Source organism: Engraulis encrasicolus, chromosome 15 (assembly GCF_034702125.1).
Source record: "Engraulis encrasicolus isolate BLACKSEA-1 chromosome 15, IST_EnEncr_1.0, whole genome shotgun sequence".
Classification (NCBI taxonomy): Eukaryota; Metazoa; Chordata; class Actinopteri; order Clupeiformes; family Engraulidae; genus Engraulis; species Engraulis encrasicolus.
Window position 1 is genome coordinate 18,799,075 of NC_085871.1, and position 26,595 is coordinate 18,825,669.

Consider the following 26,595-nt stretch of genomic DNA (forward strand, 5'->3'; position numbering starts at 1 on the left):
TGGGTAACAACCAGGGTTGGCCCGGTTAAAAGAACGGTCTGAGGATTTTCAGCAAGGATTGGTCGACCAGGTTTTGAGAGAGACAATGACGCCTGTGACAACATTTTTTAGTCATCCAATATGAGATACATTGACAGCAACACCCAAAAGGCTTTATTTTTATCAAACTGTTGGGATAGGACCGCTGTAGCGGCACGATGACTGATCCCTTTGAGGATGGGTAACAGGTTAAATGTCCTGTATGTCATATTGGCAATCCAGCCATGGTAACAACATGGCGGCCTAACACTACTTTTACACACAGAACATGTCCTTCCCTATGTTATCCAAAACATCTTTGTTCACACTATCAGTGAGTCTGCATAAAATTGCTGTCAAGAGCTGTTGGGCATTCCATTGCACTGCATTGAAAAATGCATATTAAATAGGTTTAAAAAGTAGGTTCTCAAAATATTTGAATGGCAAGACACATAGATGAAAGAACTTCTGAACAGTCCTTTCCAATAATAGAATGCAAAGCTAAAAAATGGTGGACACGTCGTTTTGGAAACGAAACTCTTCAAGTGACTGCATTACTTCCTGCCTCCAGGACTCAAAGGACCAGATTCTTATGGTGACGATGGCCGCCAGAGATGTATAAAGCAACCAACAGTTGCATAATAATATCAGTCCCAGCATCTCTGTAAGAGGGTATGTCTATCCGTTAAGCTACGTACACACACATCACTGCTATTTATTAACTTCTCCTCGCTTGCTCGCCTGCTCGCCACCCTCTCATAGAATGTTGGCTGAAAGTTCCCGCAGCTTTAACTGCCAATGTACAGGCGAGAAGTACCAAACTCTGCATTCCAATTGTTACTCGCTTACTCGCCTCGCTCGAAGATAAAATATTTTCAACTCCTGATCCGCCCACATCGCATCGCTTGTACAGTGCTCGCCTACTCGCCTGCTCGTCTTGCTGGAACACATTGACATTCTATTGACTTCATTCGCTGAGCGAGTAACTAGCAACGATGTGTGTGTATGTAGCTTTAGTCCATCGGTCCATCTGTCTGTCTGTCCATCTGAAACGCATTCTTTAAATTGTAATTCCCTCCTGTGTTCACAAGGCGGCAGTGCATAGACGGACACATCTTTGTCCGCCTATCGGACTTGTTTCGGAATTTTCTGGGGTTTTATTGTTGCTGTATAGTGAAGATGGAGACGGTTAAGTTTTTCAAATTCCCTCCTGTGAAGGGACCGAACATAGAATCTGTATTGGTCGGGGTGCGAAACAGGCAGATAGCTTTCCAGACAGAACAGATGTTCGCTACTCTATTTCTTAGTATAGGATGGTCTATGATACTGTTTTAGATTTTTAAAAAAACACTCTCATGTGAATGCATAGTAGAGATATCCCCAACCTGAAGTGTTAGTGATAGCAAATTATGCACGGCCACAGATAGTACACATGTGTTTTCATTTTGTTCTGACCTTATGGGGGGCCAGGACCTTGCCATCCAAGGGCCGCATCTGGCCCCAGGGCCTCAATTTGAATAGCCCTGCCCTACATGGTGTTGTGGTCGGTCAGGTTCGTGGCTGTGGTCAAAACATTCAGTCAGACACACACACACACACACACACACACACACACACACACACACACACACACACACACACACACACACACACACACACACACACACACACACACACACACACACACACACACACACACACACACACACAAAGATTTGTCCACCTTGGTGATGACTATAAGGAATATTGTCCTTAAACTTCCCACTCACATTAGCCATCTCCTAGTCCTAGACCCATCTGGCATCCAGCAATTATTCTCTCCTTTGTGCTCCTTCCAAATTCCATCCAGACTCAGGCACACATGTTTGCATGGAGGCAACAGAATCTCTCTCAATCTTTCTCTCGCTCTCTCGCTCTCTCTCTCTCTCTCTCTCTCTCTCTCTCTCTCTCTCTCTCTCTCAATATCTTTTTATTTCTCTATGTACTCTATCCTTTCTCATTATTTTCCTCTTTCTCCTCTACTCACTCCCCATTTCACTATTATCCACTGTCCTCCAGTGTGTCTGTATATCTGTCTGTATATGTCTGTCTGTCTGTCTGTCTATCTGTCCGTACATCCTTTTGTCTGTCGGTCTGTGCTAGTCTCTCCTCAGTTATGCAAATGTAATCATGGCTCTCTCTAGCAAATGCCAATCTTTAAAAGCCACCACAAACACAACAGTGACTAAATGGCAATGATGCTGCCAATGTTTACATAATTATGTCTTTGGATATCTGATGTTGGTATAAAGGTAACCCATAAAGTGCTTTGCATTCCCAAACCTGTAGGTAAGTCCAGACCGAACAATATTTATTTTTAATGGCTGATTTTTTTACGATATGATTTTTTTTAAGTATGTTTTGGGGGCTTTTTGGGCCTTTTTTCTGACAGGATAGTGTGAGAGGAGACAGGAACTGAGCTGGAGAGAGATATGGGGTAGGGCTGGGAGATTACCCTGGTGGGACTCGAACTGGGGTCCCCATGGGCATGCAAACCCAAATGTGGGGGGCTTAGTGCGCCTGAGTCAGTTAATTTTAAATTGAAACTAGAAATGCACTCAGAGAGTGCAGACATCCGCCAAAGAAGCTGTTTATTAGAATTAATTAGAACATTTGACTATGTTATCGGTACACCCTAATTTCTTTCAAGTCTTTCTGCCTTGTTTTTGTGGAGTTGGAAACTGGAATGTCAAAATTCGTCCTATCCCGCAATGGTGAAGAATCTTTTTTTTTTAATCCTGGTTCCAGATCCGGTTCACCACCAAAATGTTATCACTTGTACCTTTTGTCATTTCCAACAACTTCACAAAGTTTAAACAAAATCTGTTCATAACTGTTTTAATTATCCTGCTGTAGGCAGACAAACAAACAAACAGACAGACATACAAACAGACAAACCAACGCGGCTAAAAACATAACCTCCTTGGCGGAGGTAAGTAACTGAACCAAACAAATAATTTTTTAAAAAGGCAGTAAAAGTCACTAAGAAATGTAGTCCATTAGTGGTCATTTGATTGCTTGGATCCTTGTTTTTTTTCTTTTTAAACAAGAATTAATTATTACTTGATGGCTATTCAGACAAAATAGTTTTGCAGTAGCCATATATCATTGAAAGCAGAAAGCCTAATTATATACCTGAAATAATTCTCAAATCTCTAATGTGTGTGTTGACAATAAGACCACCATGCAATGAGACAAACATAAGCCTACGTACCTATTTAAAAAAAATAATCATGATAATTATTATCACTACCGTGTTACTGAGTGTCATTTCAATTAAATCTTATTAAATCAATTATATCGCCTCGCCAGGAAAATATTTAAGGTCATGTACATTATATCGCTGGTCTGTAAGTGAAATAGAGGTTTACAATCTGTAATTTCTTGATAACCATTGATTGTCTAAATTAATGAGGCAGCTAAGTAAGGGATCCCCCTTTGTGCTTTATCCAAATATTAGTATGTATTCCTAGCAAACTCATATTGTTTTTCAATGTCGATTTTATGCACACAGCAGGAATACAGCCAGGGTCAAATCTCTATTCTAATTGGGAACAAGCCACAGTCCCTGGGTTGCTGTAATATAATTTGTGTGAAAGTATTATCCTCGCTACATTATCCATATCATTCCTGGTTTGGGGCTGCAAACACAGTCAAAGGACCATGAGTAGAACACATTAAATTAATTCATTTAATTGCAGATGGTACTGTAGCGTAAAGCAATCTCATGGGACCAATGATGCGTTTAATGCAGAGGACACTTACATTACAGGAAATTCACTTGATGTATTACTTAATTATTGTAACATCTTCTGTGCAGCATATTCACCTTCTTTATGTGTAAGAAATCTAAATGAACCTATCTGTTTTGGGTCTTCTTACTAGTCAATTCCATGATTTCAATGTAGATACAGTATTACTGCAGCTATGGACAGGTGGAGTGAGGGTGGACTCATGCATGGTCAAGATATGTTAAAACACAGCATTTCATTAGTTCACAAGATAATGGGTTATTCAATGTTCAATAAAGAAAATTATGGCCGACAGTGGGGCAACAAATATCTTACTGTGAGGGTAAAAAACTGTTACTGTATGTTACATGGCCAGTGGCGAAGATTAATCAGATGTAGACGTTTCCCAGCCTGACGCCATTAAATCTACTCTATTCACTATTCCATTTCTTTCCCTTTGCTCTCACCCTGTCGCTCCAGTGAATACTGTACATTTTGTGCTTGTATCATCTTTCTCTTTGTCAGCAGTGTGTGTACATGCCCTCTACTGTGAAAGACATTGACCTTTCAAGTCTCCCAATCGTCGTCATACGGCAGAGTCGACCTTATAGAGACAATTAGAGCTGTCTCTGACCTCTAACTTCTAACTGCTGCCGTCTTTCACACAGCACACTCTTCTCCTGCCCTCTGTCAGTTGTGCCGTAAACAAACACTTCTAGCAATGTCTATCAATTCATCATCAAGCGTTGTTCATCATGCACTGCAACCAGGCTAATCAGGGGCCCCCTGGCTGGTGGGGGCAAATACAGGCTATGTAGTCTATGCAGAACACAGGTATACGGAGTAGTGGTGTCAACAATGATCGATTCGGCGATGCAATCCAATGCGGGACATAGACGATCCAGAATCGATCCGGCAAGTTCCAAAATTGATCCGGAAATTTTTTCAAGTTTCAATTACTTCCATGGATATTTCGGGAGCAAATGAATGTTAAATTAAATAAAAGCACTTCAAAACATTGCAAGACTGATACAGACTGATACAGAAAACAGCCAATAAATTGTTGCTCAGTATCTCACTACTTCTATTGCCTCATCATGACTGATTAAATATTTGCTTTGATTTCAGTAGAAATGTAATGCATTGCAATGCATTGTAGAATTGAATCGGATCGGATCGGATCGCATAGAATCGAATCGAATCGAATCGCTACCCCCCGAATTGTGATCGAATCGAATCGCTACCCCCCGAATCGTGATCGAATCGGATTGTGAGGGCAGTGCCAATCCACACCACTAATTGAGTATACCCACTTCAAAATTTCAGGGATTTCAGTATACCACCTTTAGCGCAGCACCTATGTTATAACCTTAATACTGTCACAAAAATTATAATGTCTATGTCTGAATTGTTACTTAAGGCTCTCGGCACTGTCATTGCCATGTTGTTATGGTGTAGTTGAGTATTTTCAGCAAATAGTGAATAGGCCCGCTGGCGACCCCATCTGCAGTAAGAGGCTACAATTGATTGATCCATTATTTAGAACAGCACAAATATATACAGTGTACCCACTTAAAACAATTCTCAAATATACAGTATGCCCACCATGAAAAAGTAGACTACACTACTGGCTGCAGCCATATCTAGCCTGTGCGTTAATCTGGCCCTGACTGTATCTTCATATTGTACGATCTTCCTTAATGTGTTTCATGAGAGACGAGCTTTCTTTTCCATAATGGTGTGTCTGACTGGCTCTAAAAGGCATTCCATCATGTTCCTTTGCACGCTTCATTGGCACAGATTAAAATTCATGTCACACATACATTTGTGCTTTTCACTGTTGCCTGCGACTTGCTAGCACACAGACTTTATTTCAAGTCACATGAGAGCCTGGGGTCCGTTTCTCGAAAGTGTCTTTGCTAACGACGGTAGCAACGTCCGTCGTAAGAGCGACTCAACTCTCTCTCGACAGCGATGCTCACCACTAAATCCAAGGGAATGGTGTTACGTCTCAAGACGGTCTTAAGACGGTTAGCAACGACAATAATCGAGAAACGAACCCCTGGCCTGTCTTCTTGTACATGTTGACGTTGTTCTAATATAGAGCTGTGGACATACAGTACGATTCATCCACAGTGCAATTAGCCTAATTGAAGGATATTGTCCAAGGTCAATTTCTAATCCAATCCACCCTTCCACACCACGGGTCATTTTCTGTTTGCATGATGCTTTATGTTATACATGCATAATACTTCATGGGCACAATATTGTTATGTACTGTATATCCTGCCCTTCGTAAATGAATCTTGTTCAGGCATGCAAAATGAATGTCAGTGAAAACTGACCATAGATTGAAAGGGCAGGGCAGTCATGGGTAAGCGATTAGGGTGTCAGACTTGTAGCCCAAAGGTTGCTGGTTCGACTCCCGACCCGCCAGTGGGGGGAGTAATTAACCAGTGCTCTACCCCATCATGCTCCATGACTGAGGTACCCTTAGAATTGTACCGTCCCACCGCACTGCTCCCTTGGGGCGCTATTGAGGGCTGCCACCTTGCATGGGTGAGGCATGAATGCAATTCCGTTGTGTGCAGTGTGCAGTGTTCACTTGTGTGCTGTGGAGTACGGTGTCACATTGACAATGGGAGTTGGAGATTCCCAATTGGGCTTTCACTTCATGTTGCATTGTACCTATTGTCTCACATTGTATCATCATTCCATCGAAATCTGCCCTTCATCGTCAAGAATGTCCTCCGTAGTGTCCAGCTCGGCTCAGGTCAGTGAAGGGGTTTGCGGTAGCCTACGTTACTGTGCTAATGCCTCTCCATCAGGATTAGTCGGACTGCAATCGATGCCTGGTGCAGGGCTCTGGGGTTCGTTTCTCGATTCTTGTCGTTGCTAACCGTCTTAAGACCGTCTTACCGTTCCCTTGGATTTCGTGGTGAGCGTCGCTGTTGAGAGGGAGTTGCTCTTACGAAGGACGTTGCTACCATCGTTAGCAAAGACGCTTTCGAGATACGGACCCCTGGTTTAGCTGGCTGACTCGCAATGCAAAGCCTCTTTATTAGTCAGAAGGAGGCACATGAAAATGGACTCCAATGCAACGCACAGCACACTGCAACCCCTCTCCCCAGTCCCCCCACCCATAAAAACAACAGCACCACTAACGCATGCACGCACGCACGCACGCACGCACGCACGCACGCACGCACGCACACATGCACACACACAGGGCAAACAGAAGCACAGACACGCAGACTCATGTGTGCACTCCAAGTCAACCAACAACATCGTCCCAACACAAACAATAAACACACACACACACGCACGCACGCTCGCACGCACACACACACACACATACACACAAACACATAACCAACCAACCGAGTCCGAGTCCGTTTCTTTTTCTGGGGATGCTGCCAGAGGGGAGCCCTACTATGATGTCAGAGGCGGCGGTGTCCCATGTGGCTCGGCATTAAAATGGCCTGCCGCGTGACGATAAGCATATCCAGGAACCCCCTTCCAGCAATGCAATCACACTGGAGGGGGAGGAGCGGGTGGAGAAGGGGGGAGGAGGCGGAGGTGGAGGGAGATGTGGATGGGTGTGTGTGTGTGTGTGTGTGTGTGTGTGTGTGTGTGTGTGTGTGTGTGTGTGTGTGTGTGTGTGTGTGTGTGTGTGTGTGTGTGTGTGTGTGTGTGCGTGCGTGCATGCGTGTGTGTGTGTGTGCGCGTATTGGGTGAGAACCGGTGTGAGGGATGCATGTGAGGAAAGGGTGTATGTGTGTGTGCTGTATGTGCATTTGCATGCATTGGGTGGGGATAGGGTTTGTTTGTGTGTGTGTGTGTGTGTGTGTGTGTGTGTGTGTGTGTGTGTGTGTGTGTGTGTGTGTGTGTGTGTGTGTGTGTGTGTGTGTGTGTGGGGGGGGTGCGTGCATTGGAGCCACTATGTGGGCTATAAATAGAATCATAGTGTTCCCCTTGGCAAGGGAGTGCTTCTCCCAGTCACGTTTGTGTGTGTGTGTGTGTGTGTGTGTGTGTGTGTGTGTGTGTGTGTGTGTGTGTGTGTGTGTGTGTGTGTGTGTGTGTGTGTGTGTGTGTGTGTGTGTGTGTGTGTGTGTGTACATACAGTAGGGTATGAATTGTTGTTTAGTGACAGACCCGAGAGAGTGTTTTTATCACGACAACGTGTTTTGCGGAGATGTGGGCACGACTGGAGAATGCTGATCTAAATGAAGGACTAGGGGCCAGGGGCTTCCTCGAAACACAATCACCGTCTGGCTGTGTGTGTGTGTGTGTGTGTGTGTGTGTGTGTGTGTGTGTGTGTGTGTGTGTGTGTGTGTGTGTGTGTGTGTGTGTGTGTGTGTGTGTGTGTGTGTGTGTGTGCGTAACGGCGTGGCTTTGTTATTAAACACAGTTAATGTGATTAGGTCAGGGCTGTTTCCTGCCACTGAGCTCCCTTGATGCATGTTTGTTTGTTTGTGTTTTTTTTTAATTATGTATCTGTTATTTTCCTTTAAATTATATTTCCCATAAATCGAGCCCTGGGAGGACTTGGTCTCCATTGAAGCAGTAGGCTACAGTACAGCAGATTAGGTTGAGGAAAATCGCAGGGTTTCACGGCACAAAACAGAGTTACATCCCAATTAAGTTTTGGATGTGAGATAAGAGAAACCACATCCATGGAAAGACAGGAAAAAAACTGAAAAACCTTGGGGATTCATTTTGTTACATTTCGAAAGAAAAAAGACATGCAATTCTGCAGATGGCCTATTCAGTCACTCTTCCTGTCTGAAGCATTTTAATATTTTGTCATTTCTTTTCATTAAGCACTTTGCATACCAGGTGTTAGTCATGTTAACATCTGTGCCAGTGCATCAGCATGTTCATTATCAACTAGAATAATAATCTGCTTTTCTTCTCAACACTGACAGGTGGGTGGGGAAGTGGTTGACTGTGGTGCCCCGAGCATGGCACCAGAGAGAGTAGAGAGAGAGAGGTTCCATTGGCCCATTGTTTCCGGGTTCTATTATTGCAAGGGGGAGGGGGGGAAATCCCCCTTTAGGCAGACCTAAGGACTGTTCTATTCAATGCTAGGAGTATTATGACACGCCCCTTTAGGCAGACCGGAACCTGGTCATGTTAGGTGCCCATAGCAACCTATTACATTGGCATATCTCTATGTACTTAAAGAATCTCTGATGGCACTGTCTCTGCCCATGGCTACCCCTGCTCACACGGTCACCTACAGAGTTGTATAAAGTAGAAGTAGTACTCTTACAAATGTAATTACAACACTAGTGGTGTGATATTATATGGTTCCAGCATTGTAATACCACGCCACTAGTGTTGTTATTACATCTTTAAGAGTACTTCTATTGTACATCTACTTTATACAACTCTGGTCACCTGTGGAATGGGTTACGGCATTATTCAATCCCACTGTTATCAATGCAAACACTCACACTAGAGGCAATCACTTCCCCCATTGCCGGTTCATTACGATTGAAGTCTATTTTGTCAGTCACTCAATGAAAAAATCCATTATGCGCTGTATTTTCTGTGTATGTACAATCACATTAACCGATAAGACGAGAGTTGCCACCTCAGTCTGACACAAAACCATGGACATTTCAATAATAATTGATCCTTTTGCTTGAAGTGACTCCCTTCATTCAGTGTCCGTGGGGAAAGCTGTATTTTCCCTCCTTGGACAGACCATCAAAGATAATCAAACCCAAAACAATCAGGGAAAACCAGCACAGGTGGCAGCGCTAGATATGACAGACTATCACCGCTCTCCTGCCGAGCATCTGCATCAGGAACGCAGGTTTGCCAGAGACAGCTGAGCAGTAGCCATTCAGCAAAAGCGTTGCCGACACTAACATATGCTAAGGGACCTTGGAGAGTGTCATCATCGTCAGTGATGGAGGGATCCGAAAGCCTGTAGGCAAAAGAGATGAATATTTTTTCCTTCTTTTCTGCTCATCTCATCTGGTCTACCACTAGTTGGTTGTCACGACTTAGCATGCTCAGTGAGAGAACACGTTGGATGAGCGTGCTGTATTTTGAAGCAAAACACAGAGAGGGCTCAGCTCTGGAGATATTTTTTGTTTGTGTGTACGGCTCACAAAGGAGACAATTTCTGTTTGCGAGATGAGTTTAGATTCAGCATTGCCTTGCAATCTATAGATCTGGGATGTTATCATTATTTAAATGCCGCTCCATTGTCATTCCATTGTCACTCTTGGGGTTACCATCCTCATATCATCATCCTTGTTTATTCAGGGAAAACCATAGAACGTAGAAAATAATGTTATGCACTCTCTATGGGGAAAACTCATCAAATACTCAAACTGGAAATCAAATATGTTATTGAGAGAAAGTGAAGGAAACTGGAACATTTGCACAATTTATTGCTTGACCAGGAATCGAGCAACCTGCGATAGTTCTGGCAGACCACGTAGTCAACGCGCCCTTTTGCCTATTGGCTGACGCCGACCCAACCCATACAACTCTCCACTAATCAGCTGCGCTTTGGTTAATCAGCTGCTGCTCGCAATTGGATGCTGACTTTTGGCGTGATTTATTTAAACTAATGAATTTGTTTTTCTGTCATTGCTTTTTGCTGCTTGTTTTGCTCCCACTACCTCCCCTGCTCCACCAGACTAGTCATTGCCAAACAATGTCATGTTGTTGTTGTTGCTTGCTCTGTTCTAGGGGGTATTTCGCCTTTCCAGCTAAATGGAAGGCACTCCACCTGAGGATGCTGCTGTTCCCTGTATTGGCTTCCATGGAGCTCATGGAGAAGCCGGGGAACTTCCTCCGAACAGAGCCATATCCCCAAACACAAATGCATGCATTCAGAAATAAAGCTTCTGAAATATATCTCTGTTTCCCGTCTCATTTTTGACTAGAGTGGATCTGACAGAAATGAGCACGATGCTATAAGGGTGTGTTGGATCGAAAATGGCCGCAACACTGGAAACACTGGCACCAACTGTGAGCTAAAACAAGAGACACCCACTCTACCATTTGTTAGTGCCTCTTGCCAGTTAGGTTTTTTTTTTTTTTTTTTTTAAAACCAAACATACTGCCGACTCAGATATTCACAGTACATCCCAACATAGCCTAATATCAAGGCACATCTATGCACAACAGTTCATGGGAGGGCACTGAAGGAAAGGTTATTTACATTCAACATCGTTGCAGTGTACCTTAATATGTACAGTGGAATAACTATGGCTCTTTTCCACTGCCGCTTTTCTGGTAGGCCTACAGCTCTATACAGCGTGACTCGGCTGCCACTTTTTGCTTTTCCATTGGGCACGACACAGCTCAATGGAAGAGCAAAAACTGGTGGCCGATTCGCACTGTGTCGAGCTGCAGGGCTACCAGAAAACTGGCAGTGGAAAAGAGGCACTAGTGTATTAGCACTGTCCGTAATGAAGAAAATATACTGAAACAGTGACACCAAACTGTCCGATCCGGAGCCACCTGGATTTGTTGTTTTTAGGTACAGGCCCACACATCCCTGGACAAATTCAGGGTTATTGTTCACTTCTCAGTCAAAGGCAATTCAGGCATGCGCAGGAGTGCAGGACACCACGTTACAAAAAACAACACTCAGGATTCGGAACTGCCACCCGATGCTCCCAAGACCAGAGTCTTGAATTGGGCCACAGCTGCCCCTGTCTATCATCAGCATAGCACTCGGGGGTGTCAGATTAGTGTGATACAGTATGAACTTGCACAATGTCATAAGTAGACAAAAACAGGTTTACAACTTTTTTTGGTCTCAAAACCCTAATCACAATCAAAATCACTCTTTCATCTTATTGAGCATCCATTGGGTGAAAGTGACTTTGCAAAGTAGAGACAACATCAACCCCGTAAAGGGCAGTGACACTTTTGTCAAATCATGCACTAACGCACGCACACACACGCACACACATACACGCTCACACTTCAAGGCTAAATGTTTAAAATGTTCAGGGTCTATCTAGAAGGACTGGCGGTGAGGGCAAGAATGGAGTTCAAAGACTCCGGGTCTTCTTCTATATCCGTCTCCCATCTCGCAGGCTGGGCCCTTGTCTGGGTCCTGTTGTATTGATTCTGTTGTCTAGGTCTAAGCTTGGATCTTGGATCACGTTTCCACAGTCAAGATCACAGCATCAAGGCCAAATTGATTGGCACAGTGTATGGGGGGTAGACTTGGTTAAGGGCATTCTATGAATGGCAGATGGCAAGCCAACGGCAAAGCAAGGTTGTTTTATTTTGTATAGTGCTGGGGGTCCCAACCTTTCCCAACTTGGGGCCCACTTGAAAATCTCACAAATGTTCTTTTTTACAGATTTTTTTTTTGGGGGGGTTTGGCCTCTATTATTACAGGACAGTATGAGGGTAGACAGGAAATGATTGGGAAAGCGACGGGGCAGGGCCGGGAAACGACTCTGGCCGGACTCGAACCGGGGTCCCCGTGGGCATGCAAGCCCAAATGTGGGGGGCTTAGCGCGCTGCGCCACAGCGCCCTGAAAATCTCACAAATGTTCATGGAGCATCTCTGACCCAATGAGCAACACAACTCAAAGAAATAGTCAATCATGAATTGGGGAATTCAGGCTTTCCCTCTTTTTTGAAAGATTCACTCTGCAGTACATATAATTCAGGAGAGAACTTACTTTAGCACTAACAGAAGAAGAAAATTTGAAGAAATTTTAATTATGTTTTTACAAAATTATTTTATGGCCCACTTCCAATACCTTTGCGGCCCACCAATGGGCCCTGGGCCCATTAGAATAATACACTAGTATAGTGCATTCCATACCCAGTACTTCACTGTACTTCAATGTACTAAATGCATATGGTGGTCTCAGTGTAGGGACAGCACCATGGCACTGTTTTTGTTGTTGTCTTATTGACTTAAATATCCTTTATTTCTACAAAAGAGTTGGTAGAGCGCTACTAGTGTCCCTCAAAGGGCTTATGGGAGGAACAACACATCTTTTCAAACCAAAACCCGTTTAAAGACTGCATAGTGTGGTGGGGCAGATTTATTGACGATGTCATAATATTCTTCTCTGGGTCAGAGGAAGAACTCCTCAATTTCCATGCCTATGTGAACAGATTGAATGAGAACTTAAAGTTAAGTCTGGAATACACAACACAAAAGTGATCAACTTCCTGGATCTCCAGATATCCAAAGACAATGAAGGCTTTTTACACACTTCCATCTTCAGAAAGTCAACAGACCGCAATACTGTATTGCACGCCAACAGCTTTCACCCTCCCTGGCTCATTGAAAACATCCCCTATGGCCAGATTCAGAGACTAAAGCGCATATGTGACTCTGAAGATGATTTCCAGGTTCAGTCTGTTGACATGCAGAAGCGTTTTAAGCAGAGGGGCTATCAGACTCAAACTCTCACCCAGGCCCATAACAGAGCACAGTCACTGGAGAGGAAGAATCTGCTGAGTCCAAAATCAAAAGAAGAACAAACACAAAAACCCTACTTTGTCACACGCTACAGCAAAGAGGCAGTTCAGATCAAACACATAATCAAGAAAAATTGGAACATTATTGAATGTGACCCCACCTTAAGAGAAATATTCACAGAGCCACCAGGAATCAGCTTTAGAAGGGCCCCCACAATTAAAGATAAACTTGTGAGGAGTCACCTTCCTGCTGAGAGAAAAGACACTTGGCTTTGTCGACCGAAGGGCAACTATCCCTGTGGTAATTGCAATTACTGTGAAAATATGGTAAAAGCAAACATCTTTACAGATGTATTCAGCAACAAGACATACCCCATTAACAGTTTCATAAATTGCAATACCACACATGTAATATATAGACTGGAATGCCCTTGTGGCCTAAAAGGAGATTCAGAGACCGGGTGTCTGAGCATAGATATGCAATCAGAGTAGGGAGTATGAACTACCCTATGGCCAGACACTATAAAGAAGCACATCATGGACGGGACACAAGTCTACGCGCAGTGGGCATTGAGGCTGTGTGCCTAGATGCCAGAGGTGGAGACAAAATCAAGTGCCTCAAACAAAGAGAAATGTTCTGGATTGATCAACTGAAGGCCACAAATTATCCCGGTCTAAACGAAGACTTTGACCTATCTCCTTTTCTATAAATGTTTTTGATTGTTCTAAATGTTACTGATAATATCATCATGAGACATCTAGTGATCCTATGCAGTATTTAAATATTGATGACTTTTATTAGCCAAGCTAATTACCCTTTCTCTATCTATGTCTTTCTAGTGAATCCTCTGTTCCAGGATAGTGCATGTATCTTGTTTACAGCTATATGGTGATCCTGATGTTTTTTAACTTATACAAACTAATCTGCCATGTTGCTATACAAGATGGTTGGTCTCATCACTGACCCTTGTGGCTTGGAGTAGACCTAGTGGCTCTCATGGCCCAGGATACTGCACCTGAGAACACTCATATAATTAGATGGCTGATTGTTTCTCTCACACACCCTGATGAAGGCCACAGCGCCGAAACGCGTTGGTGTTTTTTTAATGCATTTGCCCCTTAAATAAAGTTTTTTTTTTTTACTACATTAACCAACTGAAGTGCCTGGACCAAGGATTTTTTTCCTTCTGTCTTTTTTATCCTTTATTTCTACTTGTATGACAGCTCTACACTTTCAGTAGTCTAGGAAATATTTAACTGCAAATACTGTCAATTCTAATAGTACACCATTAAACCATGAGATGGCCTACGGTATGTATAGGATGAAATATTTAAACGGAGCTGTCTTAAATAAATGGTTATGCCCCTTCCTTTCGCCCCACGTATAATTCTTAAATTAAGCAGTGACAGTCATACAAAGATAAGCTTCATGTGTGCGGCATAAGCCGACAGCAAAAGCATAATCGTGAGGAATGTTGGTTAAAATAGTGTTTGACGTCATGCCCTTCAGAATTACATACTGTAGAAGCATTGACGAGCCTCGCACATCATCACTGCTCTGGCTTCTCTCTGTTCCAGGAAGTCGAATCTTCTTTCTTCTGCCAAGGCCTGCTTCATTCTATGAAAATAGGTAAAGGCAAGCCTGTATCCAAGCAACAGCATAGTTGCCAGGTGACCGCCACCAAAGTCCTGAGCCCACAATGTCAGTTAGACTTTGCAGAGAGGAACAAGACAAGATATTATATTTCAGCTATCAGACAAAGAGGAGACAGGCGAAAGTTTTTTTTTTAATTGCCTGCAACGAAAAACAGGCTTGAAAAGTTGTTTTGATAGTAAAAGTTTTGAATAGTAATTTTGACTGTCAATCTTGTGTGCTCGGAACATGGTGTGTTTTGTAGGAATGGTTTGAGAGTTCAATTTTCTTTTCACTACTTTAAAGACCTAGAAACTAGGCTTACTGTAGCTTTGTTAAGTCCATCGAATATCAAATCAGTAGGCTGTCTGCAAGCTATACCACACTTTATACGGTCTGAACTACTGAAACACAAGGTCTCTCTACATCACTGACGACAAATGGCACATTGTTTATTGGGCTCAAGTCTAATCATGTGCTATCTCAACACATTGTTATTGCCTCCCTTAACCCAAATCTGTCTAATGATACTGTGAAGTAAATTTAACAAGAAGGACAGTGAGATGGAGGGGACGGTGTGTGTGTGTGTGTGTGTGTGAGAGAGTGTGAGTGTGTGTGTGTGAGAGTGTGTGTGTGTGTGTGAGAGAGTGTGAGTGTGTGTGTGTGAGAGTGTGAGTGTGTGTGTGTGTGTGTGTGTGTGTGTGTGCGCGTACAGAATACTGGAAAGAGAGCTGAAAAGTGTAAACAGCCATTAGTGTCACAGATATCAAACGTCTCGCCTGTCAGCAGCACGCGCCTTTCATGCAAGAGATCCCCGCTCCGAGATAATGATCATTTTTCTTTCAGGCGAATCGCACACACGCGTACCACCACGACATTTAGGCACAGAAGAAGGGGCGAAAAAGAAAAAGAAAAAAAGATTTGCTTTTTGTCTCATTCAAACGAGACAGCAAAAGAACACATACTAGGCCTGTATCCCTCATTTGTAGGGAGAGAGACCCAGTGGATGTCATAATGAAAGGCTGTGTTGCAGAAGGGTTGGTATTAATGTTGCAGCCACCACACAGTTAGTCTTCATTTGTCATGCAGAGAAAAAAGCAAAACGGTGTAGGCACAAATCTCTGAAAAGACAACACATATGTATTATTATGACTAGCCTACATTATTTAGCCCAATGATTTTGGTATTTAAACATCTGAAAGGCATAGTGTTAGATACTAATACCAACTATATATTTATTTGGATGCATACTGTACATGTAAGGTCTAAGTAAAGAGTCATTGTCAAATGGTTACAAAGTTGGAACCGGGATCACAGTATTGCCGTATTTTGTACGTTAACTGGATGGTGACACAAAAGTGTCACAGCTGCATTGATTTCTGTCACTGCCTTTCTGTGTATGGCATGGTAACAAACAAATTCACCTTTGGGAATCAATAAACTCTACTCAACTCAACTCAACTCAGGTTTGAATATCACCCTGACCTGACCCTACTAAGCCTTGAGCACCTAACTCCACACTGCTCCATGGTCTGTAACCAATACCCTGTACCTCAAAAACTGTGGGTCGCTCTGGAATGGATAAACGAGTTATTGAATTGTAATGTAATAACTAAGCATAATTTATGTTCGTATAGGCCAGTGGTGTAGTCTACGTAGAACGCGGGTATATGGAGTATACCCACTTCTAAATTTCAGGGATTTCAGTATACCCACTTAAAATTGAATGATCAGTTATTTTGAATAGCACAAATATATACAGTATAATACCCACTTCAAAAACTGCTCAAATTTACAGTATACCCACCATAAAAAAGTAGACTACAACACTGGTATAGGCTGGACTCCTGTTAGTAGTGAATCCGGCCTTCAAAGACTTCACATGTTCACGGAGGTGCTGTAAAGTTCAGAGATTGTAAATGATTGTGTACCTTTGATTAGGGCCTCCTCTTATCCAACACCCCACATGCTGAACATATCCACCTGGTTGATTTAATCCAACACAACACATCATAACGTCCCTCTCCAGAAGCCCAGCTCACCTCCTTATCGTAATCTGACATAGGAGCAGGCACATTTACAAAGAAATTGTTAAATGCACTCTGACAGACATGCATGTGTGCAGCATTACAGAATTTTTGTTTGTCTACAATACCAAACAATTTTTGTGGAAACATATTGTCATATGTCATCAGTTATTATGCGTTTCACATTTCCAATTCCAAAAATAGTCGGCTATACTCAGACACATCATTCTAGGCTAGATATCCCATTATGTGAGCAAACACTGACATCTAGTGGTGATGTTGCCGATGTGCATATCAAATTGGGTGTATTCCAAGAAAATAGAAGAGACAAACCTGGCTAGGTTAACCTACAGGAAGTGGTGAACCTGCTAATAGATAGGCCACAGGTGTCATTAGTTAAGATTAGCAAAGACTTCTATTAGCAAAGACTTCTTTACTATAAGATATAGGACTACCTCAAGGTTAACTTAATACTGAGCAATGGTCTTGGAATATCCTCCAGGAAAGCAATCTTAGAGCCTTTTAACCTTTCTAGCGTTAAATTCATTGCATAGATTTGATTAGGCCTACATTTTTTTCTCGATTGCTTACACACAATTCCTGGAATCATGTCTCGAATTCTCAAAACTACACACAAATCCAAAAACTCACACAATGAGCAAAACTCCTCACTACCCCAGAAAAATGAACGTCTTGTCTCAAAATGATGCACTCTCCTCTGAGAGAGCTATTTTGTTCTCAAAATACAAACACAAGCATCATTTTAATTCACACTCATATGAACCATTGAACACTAATGTGCATATGGTTAAACACTATACTCAGTTTGACGCACAGTACACCTTATTTTGTTCAGTGTTTCATTTACTGAAGAGGGTATCTTTCTGTTGTAAAATACTGAAATATAATTTTCCGACTCAGAGTACACAGATGTGTGGCAAAACATATTTTAGACATTTTTCTGAAATTGAAAAAAATTGCACTAATTTACTGTAAAATACTGGAGATCAAAAACTAAAATGTGTGTTCTCACTGAATCCTCATGTTTTCATCAATATCACATGCAATGTGTGTCCTTATGGGGTGATGATTTCAGATTGTAAACAGGTATGACTGAGTGCGTATACATGCAGTTCAGTATCCCGAATATGATCGGGATATTAAGTATCCCGAATTTGCGTTTGCGCATATAAACACTTCAGTATCCCGAATAAGCCCTTATTCGGGATACTGAGAAATCGGGATATGCTAGGTGGAGTTTTCCGAAAGAAGCCGGGATACTGACGCATGTATACACCTTATCCCGAATACAGGGGCTTCCCATGGAACGCTGTTGCTGGTATCCAGGCTACACGCATTTGAAGAGAATTCTATAACGGCCAAGAATGTAGACTGGGATATAACGTTCTGTGCGCATATAAACACCTTATCCCGATTATGATCATAACCGGGATAAGCCTCATATTCGGGATACTGAACTGCATGTAAACGCACTCAATGACTTTGCCCATGTGATGAAGTGAACATAGTATGGCAGTTGATTTTAGAATTTTGAATGACAGTGTGTTCCAAGCGAAAATCAAGGATATTCTTCATGAAAATTGTGTCTTATCCAGAGAATTGTCTGTAGCTTTCAGAAAAGAGGGTGTTTTAAAACGGAAATGAGAGTGTAAAGAAGGAATTGTGCTTATAGTTCAGTGACATTGATTAGGGAGTTGGGAAATGGGTAAGATGTTTCCAGAATTGTGTGTGAAGTACCAGAAATTGTGTGGAAACAATCAAGAAAAACTATAAATATTCAGTTTCTGAAACACACACACACACACACACACACACACACACACACACACACACACACACACACACACACACACACACACACACACACACACACACACACACACACACACACACACACACACACACACACACACACACACACACAAATTAAACAGTCCAGTCATGAGTTCAGTTTTTTGCGCTTTTAATTATTATTATGCCATGCTACAAAAAAATAGGGTGTTGGCACTGATGGTGTATGACGTAATGATGTAAATATCACAAAATACGCAATTGTCTTTTCATCTTTTCTTTAAAAAAATACAAACATTTGGTAAACTACTATTCATACCTGAAAAAAGCCAATGAAAGTCAAAAATGAAATGTTGATAAAAAGAGTCTGTTTGGAACTTCAAAAAGTATGAATATGTACTGTAACAACGGGATAGGGGGGAAAAAAACGTAACCACTCACTGCCTAGTTCCCCATCACAGCAAAGGTAAAAGGACTAGCATAGAACATTCTGGAATGTTTTGATAATGCTGTGGTTGGGCAGTTGGGAGAAAATTCGATTTTAGAATTTTTCAGATTTTCCCCTAAGACCACCGCGTCAGAAGGAAGGAGATTTGACAAAAAAAAGGCCTTCTCAATTTCTCACTACCATTTTATTGGCTTATAAACATATCTATTTCACTACTTTTATACAATTCCTATATTTTTTTAATGTAGTCTCTTGAAAGATAGGTAGAAAAAAATCAAAACAAAAACATAATGCAAGTTGGAGCATATAATACATTTTACAATATGATACAATAACAAACGTAACAGGAGAACGTTCCGGAATCCAGATTCCTATGAAAGTGTTCACCTTCTGTATCGTAAACAATCTTTAAAAAACAAAAAGAAGAAACAAAAAAACGAAACAAGATCTTCTTGTTATACAATCAGGAATGTCATTAAGGACACTTGGCTGTTTGCGATAACCAAACCAGTCCAGGGGAACTTGTGTGACCGAGGTATTGACCATGATAATGAGTGCGATGAACTTTTCACAAAACATAAAAAGCATACATGCACAACAGGGTCGTTCGTTCGTTCATTCATTGAAAATAAGATGTATACGTAGTACATATACTGTATAATATGCCCAGGCAGTCCAAGTACCTTGAGTACAAACCAGCATAAACTAGATAAAAATAAAAAAAAAGATTCCAGCCATTTTTCGTAGTGTGCGAGAGAAGGAAATATGTTTTGGCATCATGTAGTGTACCAGGGAGACTAAAGTGACTGTAGTGTACCTAAATGTGAACCTTAAATAGCAACATGGAAAGAGGAAGAAGATTTAAACATCACAACAAGGTGATCCGTCATCTCTAGGGTGTACCGTGGTTACTGTCATCAACGTGATCTGTCATCTCTACGGTGTACCTAGGTTACCGCTGTCAAGGTGATTTGTCATCTCTAGGGTGTACCGTGGTTACCATTGTCAAGATGTTCTGTCTGTCATCTCTAGGGTGTAGTAGTTTTGTTTATTATACTATACTATACACATTTCTTTTGCCACTCTTGCTGAGTAGCAGATCTGCGCTGCAACAATGAAATCTTGCGTGAGAATATCTTGTTTTTGGTAGAATCAGTCCAGTATTGAGTAGAATGGTCTTACTGCACTTAAAGATTGAGTAGAATTAATGCATCTTACTAGCCTTACTAGGCTTACAGGGCTAACAATAGGAAGTTACATTGTTGTCATGGAATCCCGCTGTGAAAACACGGCCGATCCCCCAGTTTTACGCAGCCTTAAAAAGGTTCTGGACTAAGCTTATGATAGCCTATCACTGAGGACTCAGAGGAATTGATAAAATAACAGTTTTTGCTAAAAGCACACATTTTCAACGGACTGTGTAATTAATTGACGTGAAATAGTAACTTGTTTAAGGACAATAGCAGAACAGCCCACTTTGTAGAATTAGTGCATAACCTACGTACATACGGTATGGCAGAGATGGCTTTACTCAGAAGCTTCGAGGCTAACGTAAAACCATGTGACCAGAGATCGGCATAGGCCTGGATGCATGTGTGTGAATATGTGTGTGTGCCTATACATCCCAATAGGAGCCACTCATAGCACGCACACGGAAATGCAGAAAATAGACTCGAGTTCTATTTTCAAGTTGCAACGCTCCCGCTCGCATGCGCCATACTGACACTGTGCGTTGGTGTGAAAGGACCTATGACAGATCTCAAGTCAAATTAACTGAAATCAGGAGGAAAACTACCCAATATTTTAATAATTCTACCAAAACAAGAAATATTCACTTGTTAAAATTTCATATTTTGCAGTGTGGAAGTAACCTTATAAAGTGAGGCACTGGAAAGTCTCCTTGCGGGAGGATTTGACATCAAATTCTTTAAAAAAAGAGAATGGATAGTGTGTGTGTGTGTGTGTGTGTGTGTGTGTGTGTGTGTGTGTGTGTGTGTGTGTGTGTGTGTGTGTGTGTGTGTGTGTGTGTGTGTGTGTGTGTGTGTGTGTGTGTGTGTGTGTGTGTGTGTGTGTGTGTGTGTGTGTGTGTGTGTGTGTGTGTTGCATGGCATCTGTGCGTTGGCATGCTTTATTTTCAGTACAGTAATGCTCCTTACATTAAGCGCTGTGAAAAAAGGGGCCTTTGCGCAGCTAGTGTTTTTTTGTTTGTCTTTCATAATCTCGCATTTCTGTGTGGTACTTTATGTATTTTCTACGTAAAAAAGGGCCATTTGTTTAATAAACAGCCATATCCCCCTCCAGACATAAAAATTCAATTTGCTTGTAAATATATTTATATATATATATATACACTATAAAAAAAACAAATTATGACAAAATAATAAGACGTGATGAAAAATCGAAAGAAAAACAAAAAACTACAAAAAACAAACAAACAAAGAAACAAAAAAGGTGCAACTGGAGACAGTGCTTGGGTTGGGTTTGGGTTTGTTTTGGTTGGTGGGGATGGGGTGGGGAGGGGTGTTGGGGACGTCCTAAAGACATAGCATTTCGCCTGCAAGAATGAGACTTACAATAAGAAGGTCTTTCTCATTATGTGACCAGTTCGGTTGGGACTTCTCTCTTCTTTCAGGGCGCTGACCAGAATAATGTATATGTGAAAAGTATGATGTCGCATCATGCATGCATACTTTTCAGTTGTGACCAGAGTATAATACTTAACTTGATTACAAAGGTTCACATCTTTCACACAACAATAACCTTAAACTCTTGCCTCAAACCCTGAACGAAACTTTTCCGCACCTGAAAATATTTCAACTTCCTGTATATAGTTCTGTGTAGGATTATGGTAAGACCTAGGCTTTCGGTTACCGCTAGCTACAAGTGATATAAGATGTCAATGATTCTAAACTCCCATCCATCTGTGGCTGTTTTCAGGCCGACCAGAATGGTGCTGGTGTGCGTTCCCGCACCAGTTATGTTCCAAACCAAAGTGCCACACATGTTCATACCGGGTTGTGTACTTTACCGCTTGTGACCATGTTTCACCCGGATTAACTTGCTAAACATCTACATTGTTGTCACAGTTCGGAGACAAAGATACAAGTTTTTCTAGGTTCGCATCGAAAGCCAACTCTGTGATTCCTGAATGCTTAGATCACATCCATTGGTTTGAGATCAGGTGTAAAAATGAGCACCGGTACGGTTCTCTGACGGCCTGACCTGCTATGGGCAAAAATGCATGTTTTTAGGTAACTCCCCAAGGGTCGATATGAGGGACTATGGGAGGTCATGGGGTGGGGTAATGAGGGGGGTCATGGGGTGGGGTGTGGGCAAAGGCATGGGTATGAGCAGAGGTGTCAATGGCAGGTTTAGAAAGTTAAAATCTGTGCCACAAATATGATCCAACCAGCTCTGAGTCAGCTCATCGCCTAACGAGTAATCGAGAGCTACAGCAGTTACTCATTGAATTGTTGTTGGAATGAAGGATAATTGGCGTTTTTTTTCTTAACTTCTGAACCGAGGACGCAAGTCATTTCTTCAAACTGTCCTCTGTCCTAGTTGCCAACTTAGGTAAAGACAGTTTTGTATTGGATATTCATCTAACATTTAAACATTTAAAACACAACTGGGTCATTCCACGCCAAATCAACAAGTGCCCGCGCACTTAGGTCTCAAAAAATTCTGAAAATATTACCAAGTGTACCCATGGTACTTAAGAGAAACACTGTAAATTTATTTGAATGTAAGATGTATACTCTCCGTGTTACAGCCAATTTTACTGGGGGAGGGGGGTGCCCATTTTGTTCACACTCTTTTTTTTGTCAAAGTTCACAAGCCCCTAGCTCAATAACTAAACCATGTAGGACGCTCAAATTTGGCATGCTGGTACATAGATAGGAATAGTTTGTTGCTAAACTGTCAGTTTTGGTCTGTATGATCCTGCATCGCCATAGCATTCCCTCAAAGATGATACAAATTGTACTGGAGTTTTTGGCTGTGCTCTGTTTAGGCCTTCAGAAGACATATTTGTGCCCAACATAGCCTCATGATTTTTTCCCCTTGTAGATACAAGTAGAAACACTCCCATAAAAATCTATAAATAGAAAGGAAACCCCATCAGTGTTTGACCAGAATACCTCACAAGTCTGACAAATCATTTTGGGTGTCATTTTCAGAGCACCAGAACACCTTGTGGGATTGTCCACAGATTTTTATTTTATTTTTTTCTTCATTCTCCATGAAGTCTTCTTTTTAAAAATGCCAATGAGACTTGTCTTATGTGATGTTTTCGTTTTTAATTTCCACCCTGAACATGGGCAAAATGCAAAAAGAGAGCAACATGATTTCTATAACATTTAATGTAAAGACTAAATAATCAAATGCAAATTTTGCCCAGACATGATCACCCAAGAGTCCTTGTGCAGTGGTGCAAGTATCCCTTTCAATTTCAATGATTTCAGGAGCGTTCAATGTGGGAGCAGGTTCGCACACCAAAAGAGACAGTAGGTCAGGCACAAAGAGTCATGTTGTTACTTTTTTTGACCAGCAGATGGCAGCGGAAGAAACGCATAGAAAACATATTGCTCTCAATGTGCATGGTGCCCATGTTCAGGTTGGAAATTAAAAAAGAAAACATCACATAAGACAAGTCTCATTGGCATTTTTAAAAAGAAGAATTCATGGAGAATGAAGGAAAAAATAAAATAAAAATCTGTGGACAATCCCACAAGGGGTTCTGGAGCTCTGAAAATGACACCCAAAATGATTTGTCAGACTTGTGAGGTCTTCTTTTCAAACACTGATGGGATTTCCTTTCTATTTATAGCTTTTTATGAGAGTGTTCCTACTTGTCTCTACAAGGGGAAAAAATCAAGAGGCTATGTTGGGCACAAATATGTCTTCTGAAGGCCTAAACAGAGCACAGCCAAAAACTCCAGTACAATTTGTATCATCTTTGAGGGAATGCTATGACGATGCAGGATCATACAGACCAAAACTGACTGTTTAGCAACAAACTATTCCTATCTATGTACCAGCATGCCAAATATGAGCTTCCTACATGGTTTAGTTATTGAGCTAGGGGCTTGTGAACTTTGACAAAAAAAAGAGTGTGAACAAAATGGGCACCCCCCTCCCCCAGTAAAATTGGCTGTAACACGGAGAGTATACATCTTACATTCAAATAAATTTACAGTGTTTCTCTTAAGTACCATGGGTACACTTGGTAATATTTTCAGAATTTTTTGAGACCTAAGTGCGCGGGCACTTGTTGATTTGGCGTGGAATGACCCAGCTGTGATCTTGAGGTGCTGTTGAACCAACCTTGAAACAGACACATTTCATCAAGACAAGTGCATTTCATCAAGACTTCACTTAGAGCCTATTCAGATACCAACAGGCTTCTAAATAAACACAGACAACCGGCCGAATGCTGGCAAAATTTCAGTTTGGCTGGTAGAAAAGACCAACTTACTAGCCACTTTGACCCATTAGGGAGTGTGTGTTTGGCTAGTAATATTACAGTCTACCAGCCATTTTGGATGGTGGTAGAAAAGTTAATTTAGAGCCCTGGATACCACGTTTGTTGTTTGAATGTTAAATGAACCAAGGGCAGAGGCAGAGGCCAGAGCAGAGGACACAAGTTTGGAAAAATGACATGGCATCCCGGGTCCTTTGACACCTCTGGTCATGTGGGGAGATCAGTTCATAGGGGTCAAGGGTCAAAAGGTGAAAGGGGTCACAGCCCGGGCTCACATGGGTAGATCAGTACTGTTGTGGCGCGTCTTGCGCGCCGTGCCGTCGTCGCGCGGCAGTGCCTTCTGCAGGCTGGACATGGCGGCGGTGCGCTCGATGTCGATGACGGCGTAGAGCTCGGTGCGGCGCGTGGGCGTCTGAGGCATCAGTGCCTGCTGAAGCAGGGGTGTGGTGGGCGTCTTGGGCGTGTGCGGCCCGCTCGAGTCCGAGCCCTTGTTGTTGTTCTCCATCTCCACCTCGATGTAGTTCAGCTGCCTCGGGGGCTCGGGTTGGTGGTGGTGGTGGTGGTGGTGGTGGTGCGGGTGGTAACCCCCGACCGCCGTGGCCCCTGTCGTCGTTGACGACAACGCCGATCCCCCTATCCCGCCGCCCCCCCTGCGAAAGTCAAAGTTGAAGACGGTGGGCTGTTGCGAGGCGCTGCAGTCCCGCCGGGGGGGTCGCGCAGAGTCGGGCTTGTGCGCGCTGAGTGGCACCGTCACGTTCTCCGTGTTGACGTAGTTGTGCAGCGGGTCCAGGCCGTGGTGCAGCATGGGGTGCGGAGTATGCTGGTGCTGATGCTGCTGATGATGCGGGTAGCCATGGTGACTGTGATGATGGTGAGCGCTACTATGGTGGTGGTGGTAGCCGTTGTTGAGAGAGGGAGTTTTTGGCGTGTAGGTGTTCTCCGCTCCCACTTCATCCTTTCCTCCGGCTTTCCCTCCGCTGCCTCCCTCGGCCTCGCAGAAGGACTTGCGGGTCTCCCAGACGGGGGGCAGCGCGGGGAGGTTCTCGTAGTTGAGCAGGGCGGTGCGACGCTGCGCCGAGTTGTTGGCGTTGTGCGGGTCGGGTAAGGGGAGAGGGGGCCGGATGCGGCGAGCTCCCGTGCTGATCTTGATGCCCCCACTACTAACGCCGGTGATGGTGGTGGTGGTGGTGGTGGTACTGGTCGAGCCTGTTGTTGAAGCGGGCAGCGACGGTTTGGTTGGGAGAACGGGTCCCGGAGTGGGCTTAGCCGTACCGTTAGCGGTAGGGTTGGGGTTAGGGGTGGCGGCAGAGCCGTTCTGGTGCTCATACGTGGAGGTCTTGGCCCCCGGTGCTGCCGACGACGTGTTGGTGGCGCTGGCGTTTGACGTTGAGGAGTTCGCCGCCTCCTTGCGTTCGTCGCTGTCGTAGCCCGTGTCGCAGTCAAACTGCGGCCCAGTAGGGGTTAGCGTAGAGCCGTTCACCACCGTAGCCTGCGATGAGGAGGACGAGGATGACGAAGACGATGTAGATGAGGTGGAAGAGGAGGTGGTGGTGGAGGAGGAGGAGGAGGAGGAGGAGGAAGACGCCAGAGGTCCCGTGGTGGGCTCTGTGTCTCCTGTCGTCGGCCTTCCTCCACCGCCACTAGGCGGCGGCGATACCCTCTGCGCCGCCTCCCGTTGCCTCTGCACGGGGGTGGGGCCCAGCACAAACTTGGCCACCCCCTCTGGCTCCAATAGGACGTGGCCCTCTGCTGCCAATGCCGTGTCATTGGCCAGGGAGGACGAGTGCCCACCCACCAGGCTGTCGGGATTGGACAGCCGCAAGTCCAAGGGGGCATGCACGCTGCCTCGACTCCGCCTGTCCTCCTGTACACCGGTCGTGTTCACGTACGTGTGTACCTGGCAGACAGCAGCAACACAGATGTGCATGTGTCAGTGACATTTTTTAGTAGGCAGCAACAAACACAGACATCGATAC

General features: G+C 43.3%; 1 protein-coding gene across 1 annotated transcript in view; it reads right to left on the reverse strand.

The window, feature by feature from the left end:
• Positions 1–24,433: 24,433 nt before the first annotated feature.
• The window catches only part of frs2a (fibroblast growth factor receptor substrate 2a), a 76,328-nt gene continuing 74,166 nt past the window's right edge, over positions 24,434–26,595 (reverse strand). Inside the window, exon 8 of the mRNA XM_063217181.1 lies at positions 24,434–26,516. Within this exon, the coding sequence (XP_063073251.1) occupies positions 24,891–26,516 (1,626 nt within the window). The 3' untranslated portion in view covers positions 24,434–24,890. The remainder of the gene's footprint in view (positions 26,517–26,595) is intronic.